This window comes from Myiozetetes cayanensis, unplaced genomic scaffold (genome assembly GCF_022539395.1).
Source record: "Myiozetetes cayanensis isolate MyiCay16 unplaced genomic scaffold, myiCay2020 scf21, whole genome shotgun sequence".
NCBI lineage: Eukaryota > Metazoa > Chordata > Aves > Passeriformes > Tyrannidae > Myiozetetes > Myiozetetes cayanensis.
The window spans coordinates 12,623,239-12,647,173 of record NW_026087423.1 but is presented as its reverse complement, the minus strand read 5'-3'; the positions used below and the strand labels follow the sequence as shown (position 1 = coordinate 12,647,173).

The following is a 23,935-nucleotide window of genomic DNA, read 5'->3' as shown; positions in this document are numbered from 1 at the left end:
AGAAAACAGAATACCAAGTGCCTAACCAGGACTTAAAGCAGATTTTTAAATTAGTTCCTGACAGTGCAAACAGATTGCTATTGATTGAAATGAGGCTGATTTTAGGCCTTGGATTAGCAAACCTAATGCCTAAATGCCGTGTTGCCCATTTCAGTACTCTGCACCGCTGCTCCCCAGCGGTTTCCCAGGCAGCTGGGAAGTCTCTGCTCTTGCAGATTAGCGTGAGAGAGCCAGGCAGGGCCATCTGTGGCTGTGCCGCAGCCCCACTCAGCCGGAAATAAGGACCTCCTCCGAAATCCCCCGGGACAGGGTCCGGCACCGCATCCTCATTAGGAGCTTTGGAGACAGAGACGCTGCTCGCAGGGGCAGGAGCCGGCCTGGTTTGGGGTCCAACACCACAACCTGCCCAGCCCCACAGCCTGCCCAGCCCCACAGCCTGCCTAACATCACAGACTGCCCAGCCCCACAGCCCCACACAACTCGCCCAGCCCCAAAACCTGCCCAGCCCCAAAACCTGCCCAGCACAGCCGCCTCCGCTGCCAGTGGTGGCCACGCTGGAGGCAACCAAAGCTCCAGGTGAAGGCACCTCCCGGGCTTCCAGACAGCCTGGCCTCGCTGGCACAGGGGTTCCCCACAGTTCCTTCACAGCCCTGCTCTCCCTGCCATCATAAATGCCCACTTCAGGCTAATGGGAGCAGAGCTTTCATGTCCAAACCGTAAATTCTTGTACTTACAAAGGTAGACACGGATCCTGGTTTTAAGCAATACACTAAGCAAACATTTTCCTGATTAAAAGAAAACGGACTACTTTTCCTTTTGCTTTGTTGTTTAGTTTCAAAGGGCGTTTAAATAGCAATATCTGCTAACAAAAAGGGTAACATCAATTAGAAACAAAAAGAGACAAGTTTGTATAATTTCAGTGTTCAAAAGCAGTGAAATGCAAACACCAAAGCAGCACACACCAAACCAAACCAATCCCCAAAACCCACATTAAAGGCAACCTTTCCCTTCTTTCTGTCTTTTATTTTTTTTTTGTAAGCTGCCTAGAATTCATTTGCTTTCAGTAGCCTGAGATACTGAAGGCAAGAGAATAACCTTCTTCGACACAATTCAGCTTCCAAACACATTACTAAGACACAGAAGGACAGGCATACCTGTGTCCTCCTGCCTACAGCAAAGACTCCAAGGGTTATTTTTCAGACTTGCTCTCCCATGGGGCTGCTGAGTCTCAGCTAAGAAAGGGACATTTCAGTCTCTGAACCCTGAACTCAAGCAGCTACATGCTCCTATTGCCCAACCATCAGCATGAGCAATATGATGCCAAAGGAAATTTTCCACACCAAATACCTCATTAGCCAGACAGGCTCCTAGACTGTTTCTCTCTACCTTGGGAAAAGCCCCACAGCCTTTGGGTACCACCACCACCCACACACAGGGCCAAGGGTACGTAACTGGTTGGAAGATGAGCTATCGATTTTCACCTAGACATCAGAAGGAACAGGGAGCAATCCTGGACGGAAGATGACTTGGTGTATCGCCTTCAGCTCGGATCAGCAGTAACCCAGAGCAGCGTTCCCCTCGGGGGGCAGGGAGGGTGTTATATCCATCAGTGAATGTTGGATAACGAGACGATGAGCACCGCAGAAAAACCACATGAATAGGTAATCAAACTTGTTAATGCAATTTAGCAGTTCCAGTCCAGCAAGAGCCACAGCAACAATACACATTAATCATCAATAACGCTCAGCGGTTTGCCGAGGGCCGGGGAGTGAATGAGACGGGAATTAGCTCTGCTTTCCCTCCCTCCAGGAAGCCCTGCTGAAGTCACAGAGATGTCACACCTCCAGAGCAACACGACCCCGTCAGCTTCCCTGCCCTCTCCTCCCATGCTCCAAACCCAACACGCTATTTATGAGCCCTAAATCCGTGCTACACCACCCTGTTTTCCTCAGCTTCTCTGAGACTCTTCCTCATCTCGGGTGATTTAAACAGTGGGTGAGAAAAGGAAGGAGGAGGTGTAAGACACTAATCTTCGTGACAAATGACTATTTGCAGAACAGAGTGTTATTGCAGCCACATTTAACATCTAAATATATTCAAACACACCGGGATGCTCCCGAACCGACTAACCATGGAGCCTGAGGTTAAGGTAACTGGAAATACCAGCAACTTTTTCCTATTAGCCCCGACTCTTTTCAGGAGGGCAGAGAGGTCAACGGGTCCTGGAACTCAGGAAAAAATATTTAAAACTAATTTAAAACCCCCAAACAAACAAAACCCCAAAACAAACAAAAAACCAAAAACAAACAAAGAGAGGGGAAAAAACCCACACCAAAAAAATCTCAACAAACCCACCAACTGTTCTATATCCACCATGCTCAGACATTCAGAGGAATAAGCAACTCCAAAAATGACACCAAGAAAGAAAAGAACAGCTCAGCTAAAGCTAATCAAAGACTGACTCCAAGCTCAAAGGGTGACTCTCCAAAAACTAGCAGAACAACATAGGACACACAAGGAAGCACTGGAACTAAAATGTTTCATTTTATACCTACCTCTTACTGAATCTAAGTGAATTATACACCCAGCCACAGAGGAATCCTTTCAGAGAGGATCTTTGACCAAAGGACCTGTAACTGTTCAAAATGCCCTTTTCTCCCTCTGCTTGGTTACAGCAGGAGATAAAAACATGTTTGAATGATTTCAATACCCAGTTGGGAGTAATAGGCTGGAAAGGACAGATTGGTTCTTGCAGCCCTCTCCCCATAGCCTGAGGTACAGAACAACCAAATATTCAGGAGCAAACAGCAATCTGGATGCTTTGTCAAATGCAGTGAAGTATTAATCTAATTTTCTAAACAAAGCAGACAACCTGGCACTCAAATCAGCTTACCACTTTGCACCTCTCTACAAGGATTAGCAGAATACCATAATTATAATGCCCAATTTGATTTATTAGAGAAGGCTGCACAGAAAAGATGACAATTCAGTAGCATTGTGAAGAGAAGGGATGAGAGTATAAGGAAAGCTTCAAATTGAACAGTAATTTCTAAGCAACATCTCAATATAATTAGCATTAATTACAGTAAGCTCTCCAAATTAGGTATAAACCTATGTTTAATAACCCTGAAATGCAAAAATCGTCCCCCAAATTCCAGGAAACTTAATATTACAGCCAATTTGTCTAGACAGCTTGGCAGGAAATGCCAGAATTCTAGGTGTGAACTTTGTGGTTACTAAAAAAAAAAAGGAAAAATTATTGAACTTGTCTATTTCATTTGCATAATTAGTTTGAACTAAGAATAGCCCAGTTTATGTGCCTGAGATTTGGTTGCTACTTCCATCAACCTTACAGACCCCCAAAACCTGTCTGGTTTTCAGAACTGTACCAGCTAGGATAATAGAAGGTATTTTAAAAAAACTCCCTTTCCAATAAAAGATAAATTCTAAGCGTGAGTCCTTTAGAGAGGCACGGTGTATTAATGAGTCACTCATCACAGTTTTTATTTTATAAGCTTTGTGCAAGCTCCTTGCTCTTTTCAGAGTTTGTTACTTATCCTTACAGGGGAAAACAAAAAGATTAAACAATGAAAGATGAATTCAGGTTTTTATGAATGTGGTGGTAGCAAATCCCCTATTTAATCACTGATGGCAGCCAAATACTAGCCAGAAGAAACAGATAACAGTGTCCTCATTTTTCAAAGCTGAAACACTGATATGTTTAGTAAACTAAGGCAGCAGCACATAATGACAGAAATTGGGCTTTGCCAATGCAACAAAAACTCTTGCCCCCAAAGGCTTCTGAAGAAGTGTCATGAAATCCCTAGTGGCCAGAACTACATGAAACTGAGTTTTAAATTTCACGGAGAAGATGTCGCTACTAACAGCCCTTTCCTCCTGCAGGAACAGGGAACAGGGAACCTCCCCCTGCCTCTCGCATCCACAGCGGTGCAAACCCCTGCCACGCGCTCAAGTCCTGCAGTGTGATTTTAGACCAGAAGAAACAATTCCAACCAGTAGAAAAGCAGCTTTTACTGCAACCAAGCTTCCGTGTTAGGGAGATTTTGGTGGCAACTGAGACCTAATGAGCTCCTGTGGTGCTCCTTGTTCCCGTAATCTGCACCGCTCTCAGCTGCATCAACACGAGCGTTTGTTTTGTTACTCTGGGGAGCAGAGTGGCAAGGGAAACAGGTTTATGGATACTCTGCAAGGGTTGCTGGAGTGGAGTTTGGGGACTTTTCACTTAAATAAAAAACCTGACACAGCAGCAGCTTTAGAAAGACAGAGGTAGAGGGGCTGAGGAAGCGCAGTGCCAGAATCCTGGTGTCAGTGGCAGGCAGGAATGCCAGCCAGCACTCTTGCTTCTGAATAATTTATACCAAACCTAGGCACTTCTGGTGAAATACATGCTTGGGTTTGTGGGTTTGGAAGCCAGGAAAAGGATCCTAGTTGTTCAGACTGTCATGGAAACTAAAATGTGCACCTCTTCATCCATAATCAGAAATCATTTCAGCTGACCCAGAGCAGAGTTTGTGCACAAGCTCATTGCACCTGTAACCAGAGGGGGAACTGAAATCCTATCACTCAACTAGTACCAAAACCAATCAAGAAACTTGATTTATCTTAACTACATAGACACTGATGAGTCTAAACCCAAAACATTTGGTGTCACTATGGGGAGTTAAAAGAAAACAAACCTGGCAAATATTTTTCCTGGGAGTGCATGATTACATGATTTGCTACCCAAATGTTTGCAAGCAGAAAAGTACTAACATCTTTACATAAATTATTTGTACTGAATTATTCCAACTATTTTTTTTTTCAAATCAAAAGGAAGAAAACAAAAGTCTGCTAATTTGTTAAAGAGAACAATTAGCCACCACAAGAGCAGGGTCATGAGCAGATCATGAGAATTTCTAACTTAAAATGTGACAAGCTCTTCTGAACCAATATGCTACAACACAATCCCAAAAGACTCTGTGTGGTGGAGAATTATGTGAGGGGTTATATTAGATAACCTCAATGATTCTTTCAAATCCTACAATACTGCAAGTCTAAAAAAACATTTTCAGTAAGAGGACAATTCGATCTTTCCCTGTCTGGCGCACACACAGGATCAGTTGCACAAAACAGAAGGTGTGCTTGGGTTAAACAGCCCTTTTTCTCTGCATCACAGAGGGGAAAAAAAACCAAACAGTTTTTCATTGCATTGTGCTTCTTAGCTCAGAAGAAATGCTGGAAGCTCAAGGACACTGCTGTTCCCACTGGCTCCCACCTGGCACCCAGTTATGTGTCCATAGACAGATGCTGCTGTGCCATGGGGATTGCAAACCAATGAGTGCTCACAGATCACCAACAGATCTCCCTGCTGAGCAGCAGTAACGTGATGAAGAGCCTGCCAGCCACAGTGCCTCTCCTTTGTCACCTCCGGGCTCTGAACGTGCTGTGGCTCAGACGGGAGTCTCTGCAATCATCCCCTCCCACGACAACTCCTGATTCATTAATGCTCCACCACGTTGGAGAAGGGCACAGAGGAAAGACAGCCCAGAGCACAGCTCTCTCTCCAAACTGACTCTCCACTTCTAAAATACCTGGAATATCTCTCCTCCTCAGCAAACCATTCTGGGGGTACGTGATTCGTGAGATGGACATAGCCGTGTCTGCAACTTCCAGGGGCACATTAAAAAGCACACCTTCCCCAAAGGAGGTTATGATCCAGCTCGTGATCTCTGTTTGTGTCTGACTGTAAGAGCCACAAACCTATGGCATGAATCACCACACTGTCTCAAAGCTGCAGGACACAAGGGAGGTCTGCTCCTTCCTTCCTACATTACCCAGGACACCTGATCTTCTCATTTCAGCTTATGAAACCCGCCCTCAACACAGGATTTGTGCCACTTGGCCAGGAGTCTTCTAAGAGACGTTGTTTTCACCAGCACAAGTTACCAGAGAAGCCATTTACATGAACAACCTCAACCCACCAGCAAGGACAACATTTCACAGTGGCCAATGCCGTGACACAGTCGCTTCAGATGAGGAGTAATCTCCTACCTGTTTGGACTTCAGGGGGAGTTTCTTCTTCATCCGTTCCTTGCCTCTGTCTGCCTCTCTCTCGGAGCTCCCAGCATCATTGTTATGGCCATTTTCACTCGGCTCAGCAGATACACAGTTTTCAGATTCTCTAGGTTTCTTTCCCGGGTGCCTCTCCCATTTCTCCTTCCTCTCCTGAGGCTTTAGCGACATGTCCTTCTGTAAAGGAGGAAAAAAACCGGAATCATAAGTTCTTCAAGTTCTTTAAGGCTACTTCTAAGCATTAAGCCGTGCAAATATTGAATAAAAACACAAACAAGACAGCATGTTCCTTCCAGAGATGGCTTAGGATGAATAATTAGGCACGCACAATGCAAACAGTAATTTTAGATTAGATTAGGATGAATACTCTCCAGGCTATGTGTTTGATTAATTTCAGAGATGCTGGAACTGGTTATGAAAATGAGTTCACTCCAGATTAATTCAGGAACCGTACGTCAACAGCACATGACCAAGCCAGGATCCTGAAGGGAAGCCTTTAACTGTTCAACTGAAACAGAGGTGGGTTTTATTTTGTTTTGTTTCTGATCTCAGAACGAAACACATCAGACCCCCCTTGGGGCTGACAGTGTCTGATTCACGGTAGCATTCACACGGAGAAAGGCACTTCTAAAGCCCTACCACGCACTCCCTGAGCCAGAGAGATCAATGGGATCCAAACACACAACAGAGGTTGAACACTTCTAAGTGTTAAGTGTCTGCCCTGAATCAGGGCTGTAACTACAGTCTAGGCACAGTTTAAAAGCAGGGTATGTCATGTCACAATGATTAACATCAGAAAGTGAGATCAGAGAAGGGAATTACTCCTGCTCTCCCCGGCATCTCTGAGGACTGAAAGCTGAACTCCCAGTGACAATGTACCAAACTCTCTCCTTACACACACCGCATGGAAAAGGAGGTAAAGAAATAATATGTCAAATCACTATGACATTAGTTCACTACAGCTAGATAAATTTTTCCCCAATGTCTTTTATTAACTGCTCGAGGATAAAAACTGAACTCTTACGGGAATGTTTTGCAGAATCACTATTCCAATTAATTTTTTATCTGAGGTAAATACATCAGAATAGGATATACCTTAAAAGCACTGCTTACCATGCCAAAATCTGTCAACTTCACCCACAGATATTTTTCTAAATGCCTTGCTTCCAACTCGAGCAATTACATCAGGGATATTTGTATCCTATGTGAAGGGAGCTTGCAGTGCAACTGCTCACATCAATGCACACACCTTCAGTACTGCAAAAGAGCTCATGAAAATCATTAGCTCTCTAGTCTTTCGAAAACTGAAGCCCAACAAAAAAGAAAATTAGGAACTGGGATGAAATGCCCTGCTGATTGCTCCAGATTACTTCCTCCCCCTCTCCTTTAATTAGTGAATTGACTGCCTCAGTGTGCAACATGCTGATTCCACTCCAAATCACTCACTTGTTTAAAGTTACCCTTCCCTGGGAAGGGAGATGATGTACTGACACTGTGGGGTCACAGAGACACTGAAATCAGAACGACAGCAATAAAATACCTAGAGCTATGCCCAATTCCAACCCAGGCTCTGACACAATTAGCCTCTGTACACCTTGCACAGGGGTCCTGTGGGGCTGGAGCCTCCTCTTAAAGCACACACAGAGACAGCAAGTTGCAAAACCACCAAAAACATGCAACCCCTCCACCAAAATTCGAATAACTAGCACTGCCTTGGAAGCACAGAACACACCAGAACACAGCTCAGCCTGCCAAGCCCTTAACTAGGGAAAGAGCAAGGAAAATGACTGTCTGGCATTATTCTCCATGAATGGTAAAACAAGGAGTATAAATTAGCGTTTAGCTGCTCAGTTTGGTTTTTAGTTTAAAGGTAACACTTTAAAGCAGCAGTTCGGGATGCCACTTAAAGGTCACATTGCCCTGTTTACTGGGAGGCTGCTGAGATAAAAATCAAAATGCTAATCTTTAGTAACTGATCAAAACCCAGTGACATGGAAATGGTATCTGTTAACTGATGCTCAGCAAAATATTAGAAACAGCAGTGACCACAAGCGTGCACTTCTTCGCAGTGACAGCAGGAGCATGGAAGATGCTGCACGAGGTGGCATGGGCCCTGCTGAGGGAGAAAGGAGGCTGGGGCAGGGAAATGCCACCACCTGAGAGCACCAGCCAATCATGCACTCCTGGTTCGGGGTGCAATATTCACTTTTAAGGATGCCTTCAAAGCCAGTAATTGAGCATTTTGGTTTAAACTCTGGCTGTCTTCACGTGGTGATCCAGCCTCTGTTAATGCTTTAGGGGAAGTCTTCCCTCAGTACCCACAGCACGTTCACTGCAGGTTTTAGATGATTCACTTCACCACAGAACTGGTCTGGAAATCCATGTTCCTTCCCCAATCCTACAAAAACTCCCTCCTTGGAAATTTAGCCTTTTATCCCGGTTCCGTTTGGAGATTTAAGGTTTGTCTCATCACTGAGCTACCAGCAAAATTAATTCAGGGAACACAGTTATAGCTGGATCAAAGCCAAGGAAATAATTCATTCACTTGTAGTGCCACTTGCGCCCAAGAATCTCAAGCACTTTTCAGGCAGCCGTGAATGGAGCCCCAGCCCGGGCAGCTGGGGCTGCTCTTGCCTGCAGCAGGAGGGAGGTGGCAGGAGGCTGCAGCTCCACAGCACGGCTGGGGCAGCCACAGGGGGAGAAAAAGCCAACTTTCTCAAGCCATGACAAGAAAACTTACTGCTACTCCACAGTCCCACTCCTCCCCACTCGAGCAGAGGGTGCAGCTCACAGGGCTTTATCCTGGGAAGGCAGGACACTGATGGCAGCATCTCCCTGCTGACAGAGGGTGACAGCAGCGGGGCTGTTCTTTGTGCTGCTAAATGCAGACCTCTGCAGCCTCAGGCAGAGAGCAGGAGGGGGCTAATGGGGTTTCTGTTCTTGCCTCCTTTGTCTCCTTTCTATTTACCCTACTAAAAGAGCCTTCCAGCAATTGCTCTTTTGCTAAAGTTTATGACCTCCAAGTTGGGGACCTCGCTTAGCACATAAGAGCTTACTATTTTGGGATGTGCATCTCTGCTCGTGCTGGAAAATTTAAGCACAGGCAGAATATCCAGGACATCACAAGAGTGAATGTTTATTGATGCCCCTTGATTGACTTCAGTCCATAAATCCCAGCTGGCAGGTGAGACTGGCCTCCTGAAAAACTGCCCCACTGGAGCCTTCCCCCAGGGTAAGCCCAGACCAGCAGATATTTTCACCTTTGCACATCACATAAAGCTCAGGGATTCACACAGTGATAATATCTTAAATCAGGCACCAAAGTCAAAAGGTCTCCACATCCACCCTTGGGGTTTCTGCCCAACCCAGGAGTCTGCAGACCTGACTACCTTTGCTGTCACAGGGCCAGTAAATGCCCCTCTCCAGGGAAGGTTGGTGGATCCAGGCCCATTCTCTCTTCTCTGTTCCAGAAAGGCGATTGCTAAATCTTGTTCCAGAATACAGACAATTATTTTATTCCTTACTACTCACTGCTTCCAGGGCTGTCTCCTACCTGTCCTCACTCAGGAATTTCTCTCACACCTTCCAGGGCAGGCTACAGCCTCTCCATCTGCAGCCCCTTGTCTGTCTGGGCTGCAGACGGAGAGCAGATGGTTCTAATTGGCTGCATGGTTATAGATAAGGAAGAATTAGGCCTTTCTTCAGAGCCTCCTTCCTGGCAGTCCCTCCATGAAACACACAGATTCCATCTCCCCACTTGTTTATTTGGATGTACAGACACCAAAGAACACTTCAGCCGAAAACGGGGTCGCGGTACCTCCTCCGGCTCGACCTGAAATGCCTCCCACGGGAGCAGCTGTGAAGATCCACTGGCAAAAGACCTTGGCACAGGCTGGCAGGGTCTGCAACGCATTTTGGGGGTCCATAATAAAAACCTTTGTGATTTTTTTCCCACCACTATTCGGCCCAAGCTAGTTAAAGTTATGCAACTGCACCTCTGCTTGCGGCGGAGCTGGCGGCATCCTTAATCACTCGGAACACTCCTTCCCAAAAAGCCATTTTTCTTCTGTCACCAAGGCACAGCTGCAATCTCCAAAGGCACTCAAGGTGCACAGCGCTCAGTTTATAAATAAAGCCGGGAATAAATGCGGGTGCACCGCCCTCGGCTCTGGAACGAGACCGTTCTTACCCCTAAAATGCCACAGCAAGAGCCTTCTGCACAGTGGGCTCCACGCTGTCTGTTTGATCAGGAAATAATGATCAGCCCTGGAGGACCCTGGCACGAGCTCAGATCCACAGCCATCCGCTGGCTGGAGTTATCACTGCCTGTTTGCTCAGCCCAGCTCAAACTCTGCCTTAATCCTCTGAATTTACACAGCTCTGAGATCTCGGAAAGCGTGCAGGGGAAGGCTCTGGCTGTAAATACCTTTCATACACAGGGAACACTTGAAGAACCTGAAGAAAACGTCCAAATCCCACACGGCTAGATGAAAACCCTCGAGTGTGCTGCTGGGATGCAGAGGGCAAAAGTAACACCTACAGTTAATAAAATAACTACTCTCAGCCCTCGAGCATCAGTTCAAAACACGGCCCTGGTGCGAAACCAAGTCCAGTACAATCCCCTGTCCCCAGGGCCCATCGGACACTGCAAGGCTCAGCCAAGGACTGGTTACACTCTGCTCCTGCCAGACTGTCTCTGCCGACTGCAGGAGATTATATGGGCTGATTTCCCAGAAGGGAAACAGCCTCCAGCTTCTCTCTCCACAGCTCCTCACTGCAGCACTCATTCCTTAAGCTGAGGAACACGAAATATCGCCCTCAACATCAAACAGGAGAAGGGTCCACACAAAGGAAATAAAAACCACGTCTGTCTCTGAAAATGAGCCCACTTGTCCCTGTTTCTGCCTCCAGTTTCTCTCCAAAAAATTGCAGTGTAAAAGCCCCTGAGGATCTGAGCATCATCTACCCTTATATCAACTTTATCATGCAATTAGCAGTAGGGTTGTCAAACGCGTTTGTTTAATAGTTCAGGGGGAGATCCTGGCTCAGAGAGCAGTTGAAACAGATTTATTTTTAATTAGCTTACTTTTAAAATATTTCTATTGACCTGATACTCAGTTTGTAAAACAGCAACACAGAAACAACCGCTGACAACGTTCTCATACTTTCTAAGCAGACAAAGCACATTACAAATACAGACAAGACCACTACTAAGGCCTATCTACTGTCCATTCAGTTGCATAAAGGTGACACAGGAGGCAGTATTTCAAATGGAAAGATAATATTGTGAAAAGTACACAAAAGACTAACTTTACAGCAGGGATTTGAAGATGGGTCCATAGAGAGAGAAACCACTGCAAGAACAGGGGACAGCACAAGCAAAGAGGAATAGCCAACACACAAATAAATTCGGTGAAAAACAAGGAAAGAAAAAAAGGGATGAAAATGGAATGGGATAAGTGACTTTCTTGCTTTGACCCTACATTCAAGCAACACAATCAATATCAATTAAAATGATTGCAGATGAAATCCTTGCTTGTTTAACCTTGGACTGCAATTCTCCTTTCGTAGCTGACATATTCCAGATGAATCTGGGTCTCGCTTTTTAAAATGCATCACATTTGCTCTGACCCTGTCACATGTTGAGCTCAAGAATAAGATGACTTTTTGACAAGACAGCTTTGGAAATGTTAAGACATTTGAAGCTGACACTGGTTTACAGGTTTATGATACATAATTTAACTTAAAAATACAAGTGGATGAACCAAGAAACTCACTGTAATTGAAACAGTCAAATTTATTACCAAGGCTGCATTCCTGTCACCTATGAATAGCTGAAGAGCAAGCTGCTGTACTCTGCTAAATGCCCACTTGTTATGTCCCAAGAATTAAGACCTTTGCTGCCAGGACCTTGAAGACACCATACCAAGCAGAGATCCCTTGGACAAATGTTACCTTAACACAACACAGCCAAACACTACAAAAGAGAAGGTCAGTTCACTCTGCTTTTAAATGCATTTCAATCCACACTGAATTTACAAGGCTTTGATTGCTCTTTTTCCCTGCACGAGACCTGAATAAATAATGATATAGTGCTGAGCAGTAATTATTTCAAAAAGCTGCAGAGAAAGGGGCTGGTGCTGTTCCCTTCCTTCTCAATTACTTGAGGGAGAAAAATAGTCCTCTCCCTCCACAGCAGCACCAAGTACCTGGAAACAGTGTTTAGCAATCATTTAGGGCACAAGGACAGTAAGAATGTACACAGCAAATACCTTCACTTTAGCAAGAGGTCAGGGAAATCTGCACACCAAATTGAGCATATGGTTGTCCATGTTTTTGGTATAAACCATTCTCCATCACCCACTGGGGAGGTGGATACACAGAATCTCCTGCTGTAAGGCACACTGTCCAAGCTCCACAGGAAGCCAGCCGTGCCTTTCTCCCTCTCGCTGCAGAGAACTGCACCCACCTTCCTTGCTGCCTGCTCAGAGGCACACTGCACAGCTATTAGAACTCCCACAGGTGCCTGCTGTCCATCAGAAAGGAAATGATCCCATTTTAAGCCATCAGTATTTCCTCCAGCGATGGCAGTAAATGCCCGACGAGCGCTCGCAGAATTACTGTCAGCGGAAAGTGTGTCAGAGAGCAAGGGAGCTGAAATGATTGAAGGGGAGCTGGGGCACCATTTTCAGGTGGAGGAAATGAGGTGTACTGCAGGCCCAGCCTGCCCAGCTTTCACAGGCTGCAGGAGTGCTCCAAGGTGCTGCTGTGCCTGCACTGCCAGGCCATCCTGCCCAGCTCCCACTGCAGATAAAAGCACATTTTGGCTGAAGCTGCTTTCAGGCAGGACTGGGAGCTCGGCATGCTCAGTTTATGCCGTGTATGAAGGAGCTGGAAAGAGCTTGTGCCTGTCTGACAGCACCTACTTCAGCTGATTTGAGTGGCACTGCCACACTTGCCGGGTGTGAATGCTGAGCACGGAGCTCGGCCCTCCTGCAGATACCCAACCCTTGGCAGCTCCCTCCCAAGGGAAGGATTAGGAAAGGCAGCAGCACCACACACTGCCCGGCATCTCACAAGTGACAGACTACGCATAAACATCTCCATCTCAAAGAACGTGACCTGGGGCCATCAATCTCAACTTCCAAAAGTATCCAGCGAGTGAGCCAGCAATCACAAGCTTCTTTACAGAGTAGCCTTTAAACACTTAATCTGAACTCATTTTCCTCTCCCCAGATTATTCAAACAGGCACTCATACTGAAATCAAACCTTTCCAATTGAGTGGCAGAATTAGGACACGAAGAAGCAGCTCCTTCCCTGGAGCCAGATGTGGCTGTTCCATCACACATTTCCAACCTTGCCAGGAAGGTAACACAACCCCCAGTCCCCAGCTGCACCAGCTGGCCCCAAGTTGCCAAAGGAAAAGGCAGGAGGGTCCTACCAGCACAAACTGATCCATCAGCTGGATGCTTTCACCATTACCAATTTTCAGCCAAACTAGTTAGAAATAACAGGAAAGCAATGCTGAGTAGAAATGCCCCCAGCCTACCTGTCACTATAGACAGGAATGCTTGGGAATACTGCCTCTCTCTTTAAAATTAATAACAAAAGGAGAAGACACAACTGCTTCCACCTCTGCTGGGAGGGGGATGTCATGCTTCCATGAGCTGGACTCGGGAAACAGAGCTGAGCCAAGCTGAGGCTGGGCAGATGGACTGGACACATGGCTCATTTACTTTAGGCAGGGGCCTAAATTGCTCTCCTCCATCTATACTTCTGCATTTCAAGTTTTGATCTTCAAAGTGCAAAGTACACAACAACCACAGTATGATTGTACTGACTACCCTGTGAACAGCTTCATATTGAGACTGAAGAGATACAGCTACAGTCTTAAGTCATGAATTTAAGAAGCTCAGCCTGATTTCTTAAGTAGTTCAAAGCTTCCACCTGCTAAATACGAAGTTTTACTGTATTTTTTAGGACTCAACCACACGTGCTGTCTCCACTCACTTTATGGCACGTACTTTTAAAACACAGCCACGAGAAATGCACTGCTCTTTAGGCAGTGGCACCCACAGCGTGAGAGTTCCAGACGAATCTCCCACATGGTGACAGCCTCAAACACGTTCACTCCACAAGTGGCTGTGGGCGTTTCGAGGCTCTGCTTCCAGCCTACACTCTGTATTACCACCCTCCAAGGAAAGGTTCCCAGCACTGCTGCAGAACAGAGGGATGAATGTTCTTCAGCACCAGCAGAGCAGGCTGCAAGCTCCTCTTCGACTGCAGTTTGGCACAGCTTGCACAGAGCCAACTACACCGCGCCAGCGGAGGCAAATGCTCACAAATTCACTCCTGCCAACTCGACTGTAGGGGTGAGAGTCTCCAGAAGAAAAAAACAGCCATATCCTGATCCCTGGTGCTGCGTTATAAATTAATTTATGTTTAAACACTATGACACTAGAGGCATTTTTTTACCAACTCTGCAGTTGCCCTCAGTGGTAGGCAACAATTTTCAGTTCAGCTGTCATGAAGTCTAGAATATGTATTCAATAATTAGTCCTCTGGTAGTTTCTTTTGGCTGGGAAACAAATGACAAGAAATATAAATGGTTCAACAAACAAGAAGTATGTAAAAGCCAGCCTCCTCCAGAAACAGCTGCCCACAGCATCTCACTTCAACCTAAGGGGAAAGCTCTGAGCGAGACGACTGCTGGCAGGAGAGAAGCGCCTTTCTAAACACCTAAATGTCACATGCACTAATGAAGAGTGCAGGACAGAGCGTCTGTGCCACCCCCACCACCCCTGCTCCTCCCCAAAGGAGAGATGTGCTGTACCAGGGGGGTCTGCAGCTGCCAGCCCCGCCGGCAGCGATGTGCTCCCACTCCGAGGGGCTGAGCAGCTCATCTACGACCGCTCTGCTAGAACAAACAACCACCAACCAAATGTTTCACTGTATCCTCAGGGCTTCCTAGAATAGTTTCAAATATTCTGATATCTGTGTCAGGAGCGAAACGTTCACTTATATCCCAGGCAATTGCTGAGAAATGGGAAACATGCACTGCAGCAGCAGGCAATTTTAATGTATTCTATGTTACAAAACATTTTCAGTCAGAGAGCTCAAAGGTCATTAATAGATTTTCATGTGTTTACAGACAGCAGCAATTTCAAGCTTAGTAATTTTAAAACGTCATGTCAGTCTCTCAACTTCCAGCTGTTATTTCAACATTAGATTATGAACACAATGCAAAGGTTACACAATCACTTGAACCAGCTTATGCAGTAGATCTAGTCACACAAATCATTATTAAATTCTAATTACACATATATTATTTTATAACTCTTATTAGAACAGCAGGGCAAATCCTCTTTTATACAGAGATCAACTGTTTAGAAAAAGAGGCCAGAAAGGTTATTCTTTTAATGTTACAGAGTTGGTCTCTCTCTTTCCATCACCTAAAGCACTGCTGATTTATGAGTCTGAAACAACACTGCACCTTGTTAACACCTCACCAGCCACCAGCCCCTGTTTTGCTTAAGTCCTTTATAAATCCTTAACACAGATACTGATGCCTACTTAAAATAATTATCTTCAATCAGAGGGACAAAAAAGCATTGACTGGTTACCCAGTGTCCTGCCTGAATACACTCCTGCTTTTTCTTTATACAACTGTTTTGAAACTGAGAAGACACCCTCCAAAACTTGGAGATTTCTCCTGAGGAGAGTGCTGTTATCTAAGCTAAAGCTTTGCGAGACATCAGGCTCCCCTACCATAGGTTTTTGTTTTATATTAATTTTGGACCAGAAGAAATAATTGTAATCATCTGATCTGACTCTTTTATCATGCAGCAAAATGAGCACAGTCACCCAGCTGTGAAGTGATCTTACTGCAGTTTTGGATGTGCACTAGAAAACCATCCTCTTACCACCTAATCAGCAAATTATGTTTTGCTCTTGTCTGGCTTTATTTTTTTTTCCCCCCTCCCTATTCCCAGGCAGGGCAAAGTGTTACCCACTCTGGTTTATTCCGCCCAAATCCAGCTGTCAGTCACACAGCGTGTAACCTCAATGGGAATTGAGGAATCTCATCCCCAAGATTTAGCTTTGAAGCAGGACAGACCAGCAATGTCCCTTTGTGCGACTGAGGTCTCCTGCAGTGACAGCAACGCTACCCTGGCAAAGTGATGTCTCTCTAATCCCCGGCGCATCCTCAGCCAGCCACGGATTTCACACTGGGAAATTCCATGCTTTGACATTAAATAATTCCAGCTGGGATTTTCAAAGGATAAAGAGATAGCAGTCCAATCCCAACGCACATTCCAATAGGAAGCCCTTAAGGTTTGGTTTGTTTTCTTTTTAAAAAGGAAACCCGTATTTCATTCTCCTTTCCAGCCCAGTTTCCTCTGGGAGATGGAACGGAAAGCAAGAAAGAGAGGGCGAGTGCAGTGCTAAAGGGAGGAGAGACTGCTGAGAGTGACACCCCCAATTCCTGGGTCCAATTCCAGTGTGCAACGTGTGATACGAGAAGGAACAGATAAATCAGCACAGTCATTACTGTTCCTGAGAGACAGGAGGCTCTGCACTTTGCCTGGTTAGTCTCACTTGCCACGAGGGAAGAAGTAACCAAGCAAACACCCACCAGGGCAGCAGACAATTAAAGCTCGAGAGCGAACAAACCCAGCAAGCTGCAGCGGGGAGAACATGTGCAGAATCCCAGTTATGGGATCCACTCACCCCAGCATGGAAAATACAGCCTGGGGCAGGCAGGGACAACGACCCACTGCAGAGAGAGACCTCAGCAGAGCAGGTGCTGTCACTCTGGACTGTCTCACCAAACCAAACTTGAGTGCTCCAAGTTTGCATCGGCTTTGCCGCTCTCTTTCCACCACATTTAGAGGACCTAGGTCTTCCCCCATCCAAGTGGTGACAAGTTGGGCATAAATTACCTATGCTAAATTATGAGTTCCTCTTGATGCTGAGTTTTCAGATACAGAAACCTCTATCTGCACTTCCCAAACCTGAAGCTGAAGGCTGGTTGGCTTGTAGGACATTTTTCTTCCTGTCTGGAACAAGGCTTTACCAGTCAAAGACTGGAGAAAGGAGCATTCGTGCAAAGTCTTCCATTTGCTGCTAGCCCTCAACATTGAAACTCAATAGGGAATTAAAACAGATTCAGATGCAGCAACTTCCATCACTGCTGACCCACTCAAATTAGTTAAGAGCCCTTGTACATCTCCTGATTCGTGTCTCTGAGAGTTCAACCTTGCCTCTTGTTTATTGTTCACAGCACCTTGTCAACAGTAAAACATCACAGACCGAGAAATACAGATGCAGCACACGGTATTTCTTTGTTCAGATGGGCAAAACCCTTTGGCAAGAACCAAAAAAATCCAGTCAATGTGAGAAGGGTTAAGACAGAACAGATGCAACCAGAGACTCTGGGGAACAGCCTGCATGGAAGCAGGGTTTCTTGTGATTACGTCTGTCTTGTAGTTCCTAATAAGCCACATCACAGCTGACATCTCCACCAGCTATCTGCTGCCTGATGTAGATAACCAGAAACAGAAAAGCTGACACGGCAATTATATTGTACACACACACACAGACACACTACCTAACAACTCTCACTGCTACAACAGCACGAGCAGCAAAGAACAAGCACGTCCTGAACTCTCAGCCAGGCTCAGACACCAATTCTCAACGCACACGTGAGACACTCGGTCTAAAAATTGTTTTTAAAGGCGTCCATAAAAATCAGGTAAAAGCTGCAGCACAGCTCCAGTGTGCAACAACACAAAGAACTTTCAAGATGAGAAAGAGCTATCATAGCATTTTGCAACTCCTGTTTGTTAATAAAGCCCTCATCTCCGGCCCAGTCGTAACCCAGAGGGCTCCTGGTGCCCACCTGTTCCCACGGCACATCCCAGGATGCCGGGCACGAGTGAGGAGACCCGGGCAGCAGAGCAGGGGGATGCTCAGACAGAGCAGGCCCGGGGAAGGCCAAGGGCAAAGGCAACCAGCATCCTCCGTGCCACCTCCTCCTCGGGAGGCTGTTGCTAAGAGACAAGCCCCGCGGATGTCTGAGAAATCCTGCGGCTCTGCCCCCCCAGCGCCTCAGCCCCGCTCCCAAACCCGGCACCCAACGGGTCACAGCGTCCCCCCTGCGGCCCGGGATAATCTGGCTTTTGTGTGTGAAGCAGCTCCTGTCAAGGAATTCGGGGAGCCTCGTGATACTGAAAACTGCCGATAAAGAGATAATATCGAGAATACTCCATTTCAGAAGCCTGATAGAAGGGCAGAAGGGGGAATTTTACACATCAGACCAGAAGTGCTCGCTAAAGCAGAAAGGGGTTTAAAAACACAGAGGTTTAGAGGTATTTGTTTCCAGTGAAGGATCTAAATTTCACCAAGTTCCCCACTGTGACCGAGCAAAATTGTAAGCATTAGTTCCCAGGTTTCAGCAGACTCTGTGAAAGCAGGTGACTGAGAAACCAGCACCCTTTTTGCAATGATACCAGAGGCAAATGTATTCTCAAACCTTACAGAAACAGAGTGACTGTACAGGCTCTAAAAACCATAAGGACCAGCTCCAACATGCACCCATCCCACAGCAGGCAGCAATCCAGAGAGTGCAGGGCCATGTTAATTAACGTGTACTTAATGGCACTTAATTCCCCATCTCTCTCCACCTTATTGATACAGATGAGGTCTGTGGCTTTCACAGCCCATTAGCAAAAGTCTTCCTCTAGGAAAAAAAAACCAATAAAGCATGCCGAGAAGGTGAGGGAAAGTTCTTTAATAATCTATAAATAATATCACCATTTGACTTTTGTCAAGCTTTTCTCATTAGCCATTCTTAAAGCACAACACAAAGGGAATCAGAATTTTGACCTCTATTTTGCAGAATGAGAAATTAACAAATGCAAAGCTACTTGCCCCAAATCAAGCATCAGCCCTCTGGCAAATCTAGGATGAGAATCTGCATCTCCCAGCTCGTAATCATGCTGTGCTCCAGGAGAACCAACAGTCAAACACCACTGAAATCTCCTTCTGGCACTGGAAAGGGTTTCATGTTGGTGGTACAGAGCAGATTTTTCTAAGACACGCAATATATGCAAAATCAGGTATTAGCTGCAGAGTGGGCAACAGGTGGGATCTGTACAGCTTCAACCTTATATCCCTTGGAGTGTCTCGGATGAAATCAGCTTGAGAATAGCAAGGACAACACGATCAATATATTAAGTCAAGCTGTTTGTTACCAGAAGAGCAGAACTGGCAGCACTCCTTGGCTTTTGAAACATGACACATAACCTGGCCTTTCTAATGCGCTGCTTTGGACAGCACCCAAATCCAGCACCATCTGGCCAGCATGGGCATGTGTATACAAAGAGGACAGAAGAGACTCCTGGCTGGCAGATAAAGTGACATATCAGTGCAGCAACACGGGCTCCAAATCTCTTCAGCATTCGCAAAGCCAGCTCAGCACCCTGGAAACACAGGGCCAGCTAAGTGACTTCAGGGTAGTAACAGGGCTGAGAACTTCTTGCACACATGAGAACCGGGTAAATATTTCTTTCCTTTGTAGAAATCAGTGCCAACAGTACCAAAAAAACCCCAAAACCACCAAATGCTATTCCTGGGATAGATTCGAAGCAGATGGTACCTCAGTTCTTCCCCTGCCCCAAAGCTAATCCCAAAGTTCAAAAGCCTGATTTTCCCACCTCTGTTTTTAGGTTCACTCTTGCATGATGCTCTCCTGGCATCATATGGCAGACAAAACCAACATGTTATTCCATAGCTTAGAACTTCTCAAAGCTTGGCTTCCCAGCTATGGCACAGGCCACTCCTTCCTTCTCTCCTGCTACCAGGATACAATGCACTAGATTCTTCTGGTTTCAATTTCTAGCATTTCAGGGATGATTTGGCAGGGAGGAAGTGAGAATACTTAGGTAACAGCATGAATTGCAATCTGTCCAAGAGAACAAGTGGGATGTCTCATATCACATCTACCATCCAATTCTGCACTCACCTACGTGGTTTTATGCAGCTGTGAACTCCACTGAGACAAGGAAAGCCACAGTGGTGAAGAGAGAACAATCATGAGCTCAGTTTATGCCAACTCAAGAAAAAAAACCCCAGGAATCACCAAGGAATGGTACAAAATGGCTGTTACAGTTTAAGAAAACACAGACAACCCATTCACCCTCTAAATACCCAGTATTTTACACAGAGGAGTCAAATCTTGTTCTGAGCCTGACCTGTTTTCCATTCCCAGAGATCAGCTGGCTTTATAAACCAGCCAGTTATCCCTTCCTCAGTTTTGCAGTGACCAAACTCCCAGTGCAGTGCCTTCTCCCAGCTCCAGCCCCCAATCTCTGGATTCAGCATCCACCCCTTGCCTCAGGCTTGACCCATGACATGTGGTTTGGTGCTCCCTTCAGAGCCAACAGCCCCTGCTCCCACCGCCCTCCCCACGAAGAGGTTTCATTCAGACAACTTCCACTGGCTCTCAGCACACACTTGCTACCTCCCCTTATCTAATCTTACTTTCTGGTACTTGACAGTATCACAGGTCTGGCATTTAAAGCATTTGGAAGAAAAACAGCCTGCAGAAGCAGCCGGGGAGATTAGAATTAGGGTGCTAATTGTCTTTGCTGGCCAGTGAGGAGGTGCAAGGGCCAGCACCCTGCAGCAGCATGGCCAGTGCCATCCCTGCTGCCCATCCCGGCTGGGAATGACCTTGAGAAAACCCTTTTCCTTCCTTCCCAGATGAAGGAGTGATGGAGTCACCCGTGGGACAAATCAAAATTACTTCAGCAGTCGCTGCTGCTGCAGCAGCACAAACATCTGGGCAGCAGCTCAGGGAACTGGACCACTTTGCTGACCCAGTTCACCAGCCAGCAGCACTGACACCACACAGAGCAACTTCAGAGCTGGAGGACAAGCTGTCCCTGACTGCCCCAGTCAGAGGCTCTGACAAGTTTTGAGACAAATGATACCCCGAGCCTGAGTTGAAACCGTGTGATGGAAGAATGGGGAGGCAACAAATACAAAGAGGAACCGAAAAGAAAGAGTAAACCCCTCCTCCCCTTAGCACAGCAAAGTAAAAGGAATCATAAAAAGAAAATATTTATCATTTTAAGAGGATGCAAGGGATCCACAAGGAAACAGAAAGATCCACACAAAACAGAAAGAACACCAAACAAACCACAACATTCTATTTGGGTTTTGCACTTCTAGAACTTGGTAGGCCAGGCTACAGATTTAAAAATGAAGGTAAAAGATCCCAATTTATGAAACGCAAATAAGTCATCACAAAGCCCCTTAACTTGCATGAAACCAACCCCTATTGCCTTCTGTACCTTTACACATCTAAAATAATGCACTTCAGTATAGAGGATTTTAAACTCCAGTGTCATAAACACTAATTCCCAGGGCCCACTTTCACTTTTTGTTCCTGAAGAACCACTAATTCTTTAGAGCACTGCCATTCTTTGACATACCTTCCTCAGCTGGTTTCCCTGTCCTTTCCTATTTACTGCATTACAAACAGTTTGGAGGATTGGAAAGCACAGTATTTAACATTTTATAGAAACATCTGCCAACAGAGCTGCTAAACACTCTTGTAAGAGAGACAGAGATGTTTATTTAGACATGCTGCTGACGTTTCCTGTTGCATTTTGATCCTGAGGCATATGTAGTCCTTCCAAACAATTTAGCATGTACTGTGGAAGCACAGTTCTCAGAGAAGTGCAGCTGAAAGTAATTGAGATTGAAATTTCAGGACCATCGCAGGAAAACCATTACCAAGGCTCCTCCCAAGGCTCCAGGGAGAACTTGCACCTGGCACAAAGGCAGGCACGAGGCTTCTGGAGCACAGGCACAGTTCTGAGGCTCTGTCAGGACAATTTAATGCCTGGCTTGAGCAATGCTGGTTACTCTGGCTGGTGCCACAGCACTGCAAAGGGCAGTGACCTCCTTTCAAGCTGGGCATCCCCTCCACAGCCACAGGACACCACCACAGCAGCCTGGGGGACACTAGGTGCAGAATTTACACCAAAAACTGACACCTCTGCAGCAGAACTGAGTGCTACTGCCAGGGGCAAGCCACTGTCACCACAGAGCCAGCTGGGTGATGCCCTCAGCCATGGGAACCTCGGCAATGAGTGAGGGGTGATGCCCTCAGCCATGGGAACCTCGGCACTGGGGGATGCACAGATGTGTTCTCAATGCCCTGGCTCGGTGACCTCCCTGAGATTTAATTACAGTGGCTGGAGAGTTCTCATCTGGCTCCTCCCTGCCCTTCTGCTGGAATTTACCCCTCCACAAGCACAGCTGACAGCAGAGAGCTCATCCAGCCCACGGCCCCTGCAGTTCATAACCCGGTGGATTATTGCAAACTATAAATTGATCACAGTTAAGTCACCTTCAGCTGCTGCAGCAGAATCCCACTGGGACAATGAATCTGCATCCCTTGTCTCTCTGCCTTCACTTCTCTTGTTTTAACACATAAGTAACTCTTCACTGTGAACTTAAAACCATTATGTTGGGCTACAGGGTTTTCAGACAGCCTGTTTAAGTGCTAAAGCAACAGAGTCATTTATCCTATACCCAATGAAGAAAAAAACCCCACAGACAGAGCCATCTGAAGAAAAAGAGAGAATCCCAAACTCTCTGCTTTGGACATCTGATCCCTAGAAGCAAAGGATAATACTTGCAACAACAGATTATGTATCTGTGTATACAGAAAGGATTAATGCAGCTTGTTGGTTACAGAGATGAAGGAAATTAAAAAAAAAAAAAAAAAAAAGTAGAAAAGGAGAACTGTGAATTCAAGCTAACCACACAAAAAATTAAGGGTTTATTACGGGTTGTAGACTTCAGCAAGCAAGCAAAGTACTGGTGTGTAGCAAAGGAAGAGGAAATAATCTACTCCAGCTGAATTTATTCACTGAGAAGTGTGGATTTCATTCTCCCCCCAAAAAACACTTTTGCAGAAGTAGCTGGTTTACCTTGTGTTTGGGCAGTGAGGAAACAGCATTTCACTGTTTGAAGACCCCATAACCTCCTTCACAGGGGGGAAAAGAGGATCTCTGCCTACAAAGAACCACCCCAGGAATTTTCTTTCCCTTGAGCCTCCTTCAATAGTGCTCAGCTCTGCATGTATTTGGGTAGAGCACATTACTCCAATTAAAAAAGAAATGGCACTGCTAGATCTATCTACATACTTATAATTACTCTGAAAGAAGTAGATTTTTTTTTTAGATTCTTCTTTTGGGTCCAGAGGTTTTAAATTCTTGATAAAGGTCAAACCATCTCATTCAGAAACGATGATGAAGTTCCACCAGAGTTTGACTGAAAAAAAGGTCACCAAATCCAAATGCTCTCATATTCTTTAAATAAACTCATAGGCCTTTGCTCAAGTGTTAAGGATATTTAAGGACACTGCAGTATGAATGTATATGCTTTATTTCCAGTCACTCTTATCAGTCAGAAGTTGCACTAAGTGGCTAGAAATCTGAATAAGAAACTCCTATCCCTGCAACTTTTTTCAAGTTCCATTTATAAAAAGGAAGCAAAAAATCCTGATGTTCTAAATATGCTGTGGTGACTTATCATTTCAGTGAACAGAAAAATGTTAATTTTAAGGGGGGATAAAAGAACAATAAACAGGACTCCATGTCTGAATCTCTTCATAACAGATTAAAAGGATTAACTAACACATTAGCACAAACTCAGAAGTTCACAGCAATAACTAAACACGCTGCCTTAGAGGCAGCAGATACACTTGTTTTACAACAGCTGATGCACTTGTCTTTACATTATTCAGTTCAGATATACTCCTGTGTTTTCCAAAAATGGGTA

At 45.6% G+C, this 23,935-nt stretch overlaps 1 protein-coding gene across 18 annotated transcripts in view; it reads right to left on the bottom strand.

Annotated features, from left to right (window-relative positions):
- FBRSL1 (fibrosin like 1) overlaps window positions 1-23,935 on the bottom strand; it is a 492,731-nt gene that overhangs the window by 353,806 nt on the left and 114,990 nt on the right. For all 18 annotated transcript variants that reach the window (XM_050318783.1, XM_050318799.1, XM_050318793.1 and 15 more), the window contains exon 2: window positions 6,052-6,249. In XM_050318783.1, the coding sequence (XP_050174740.1) occupies window positions 6,052-6,249 (198 nt within the window). The remainder of the gene's footprint in view (window positions 1-6,051; window positions 6,250-23,935) is intronic.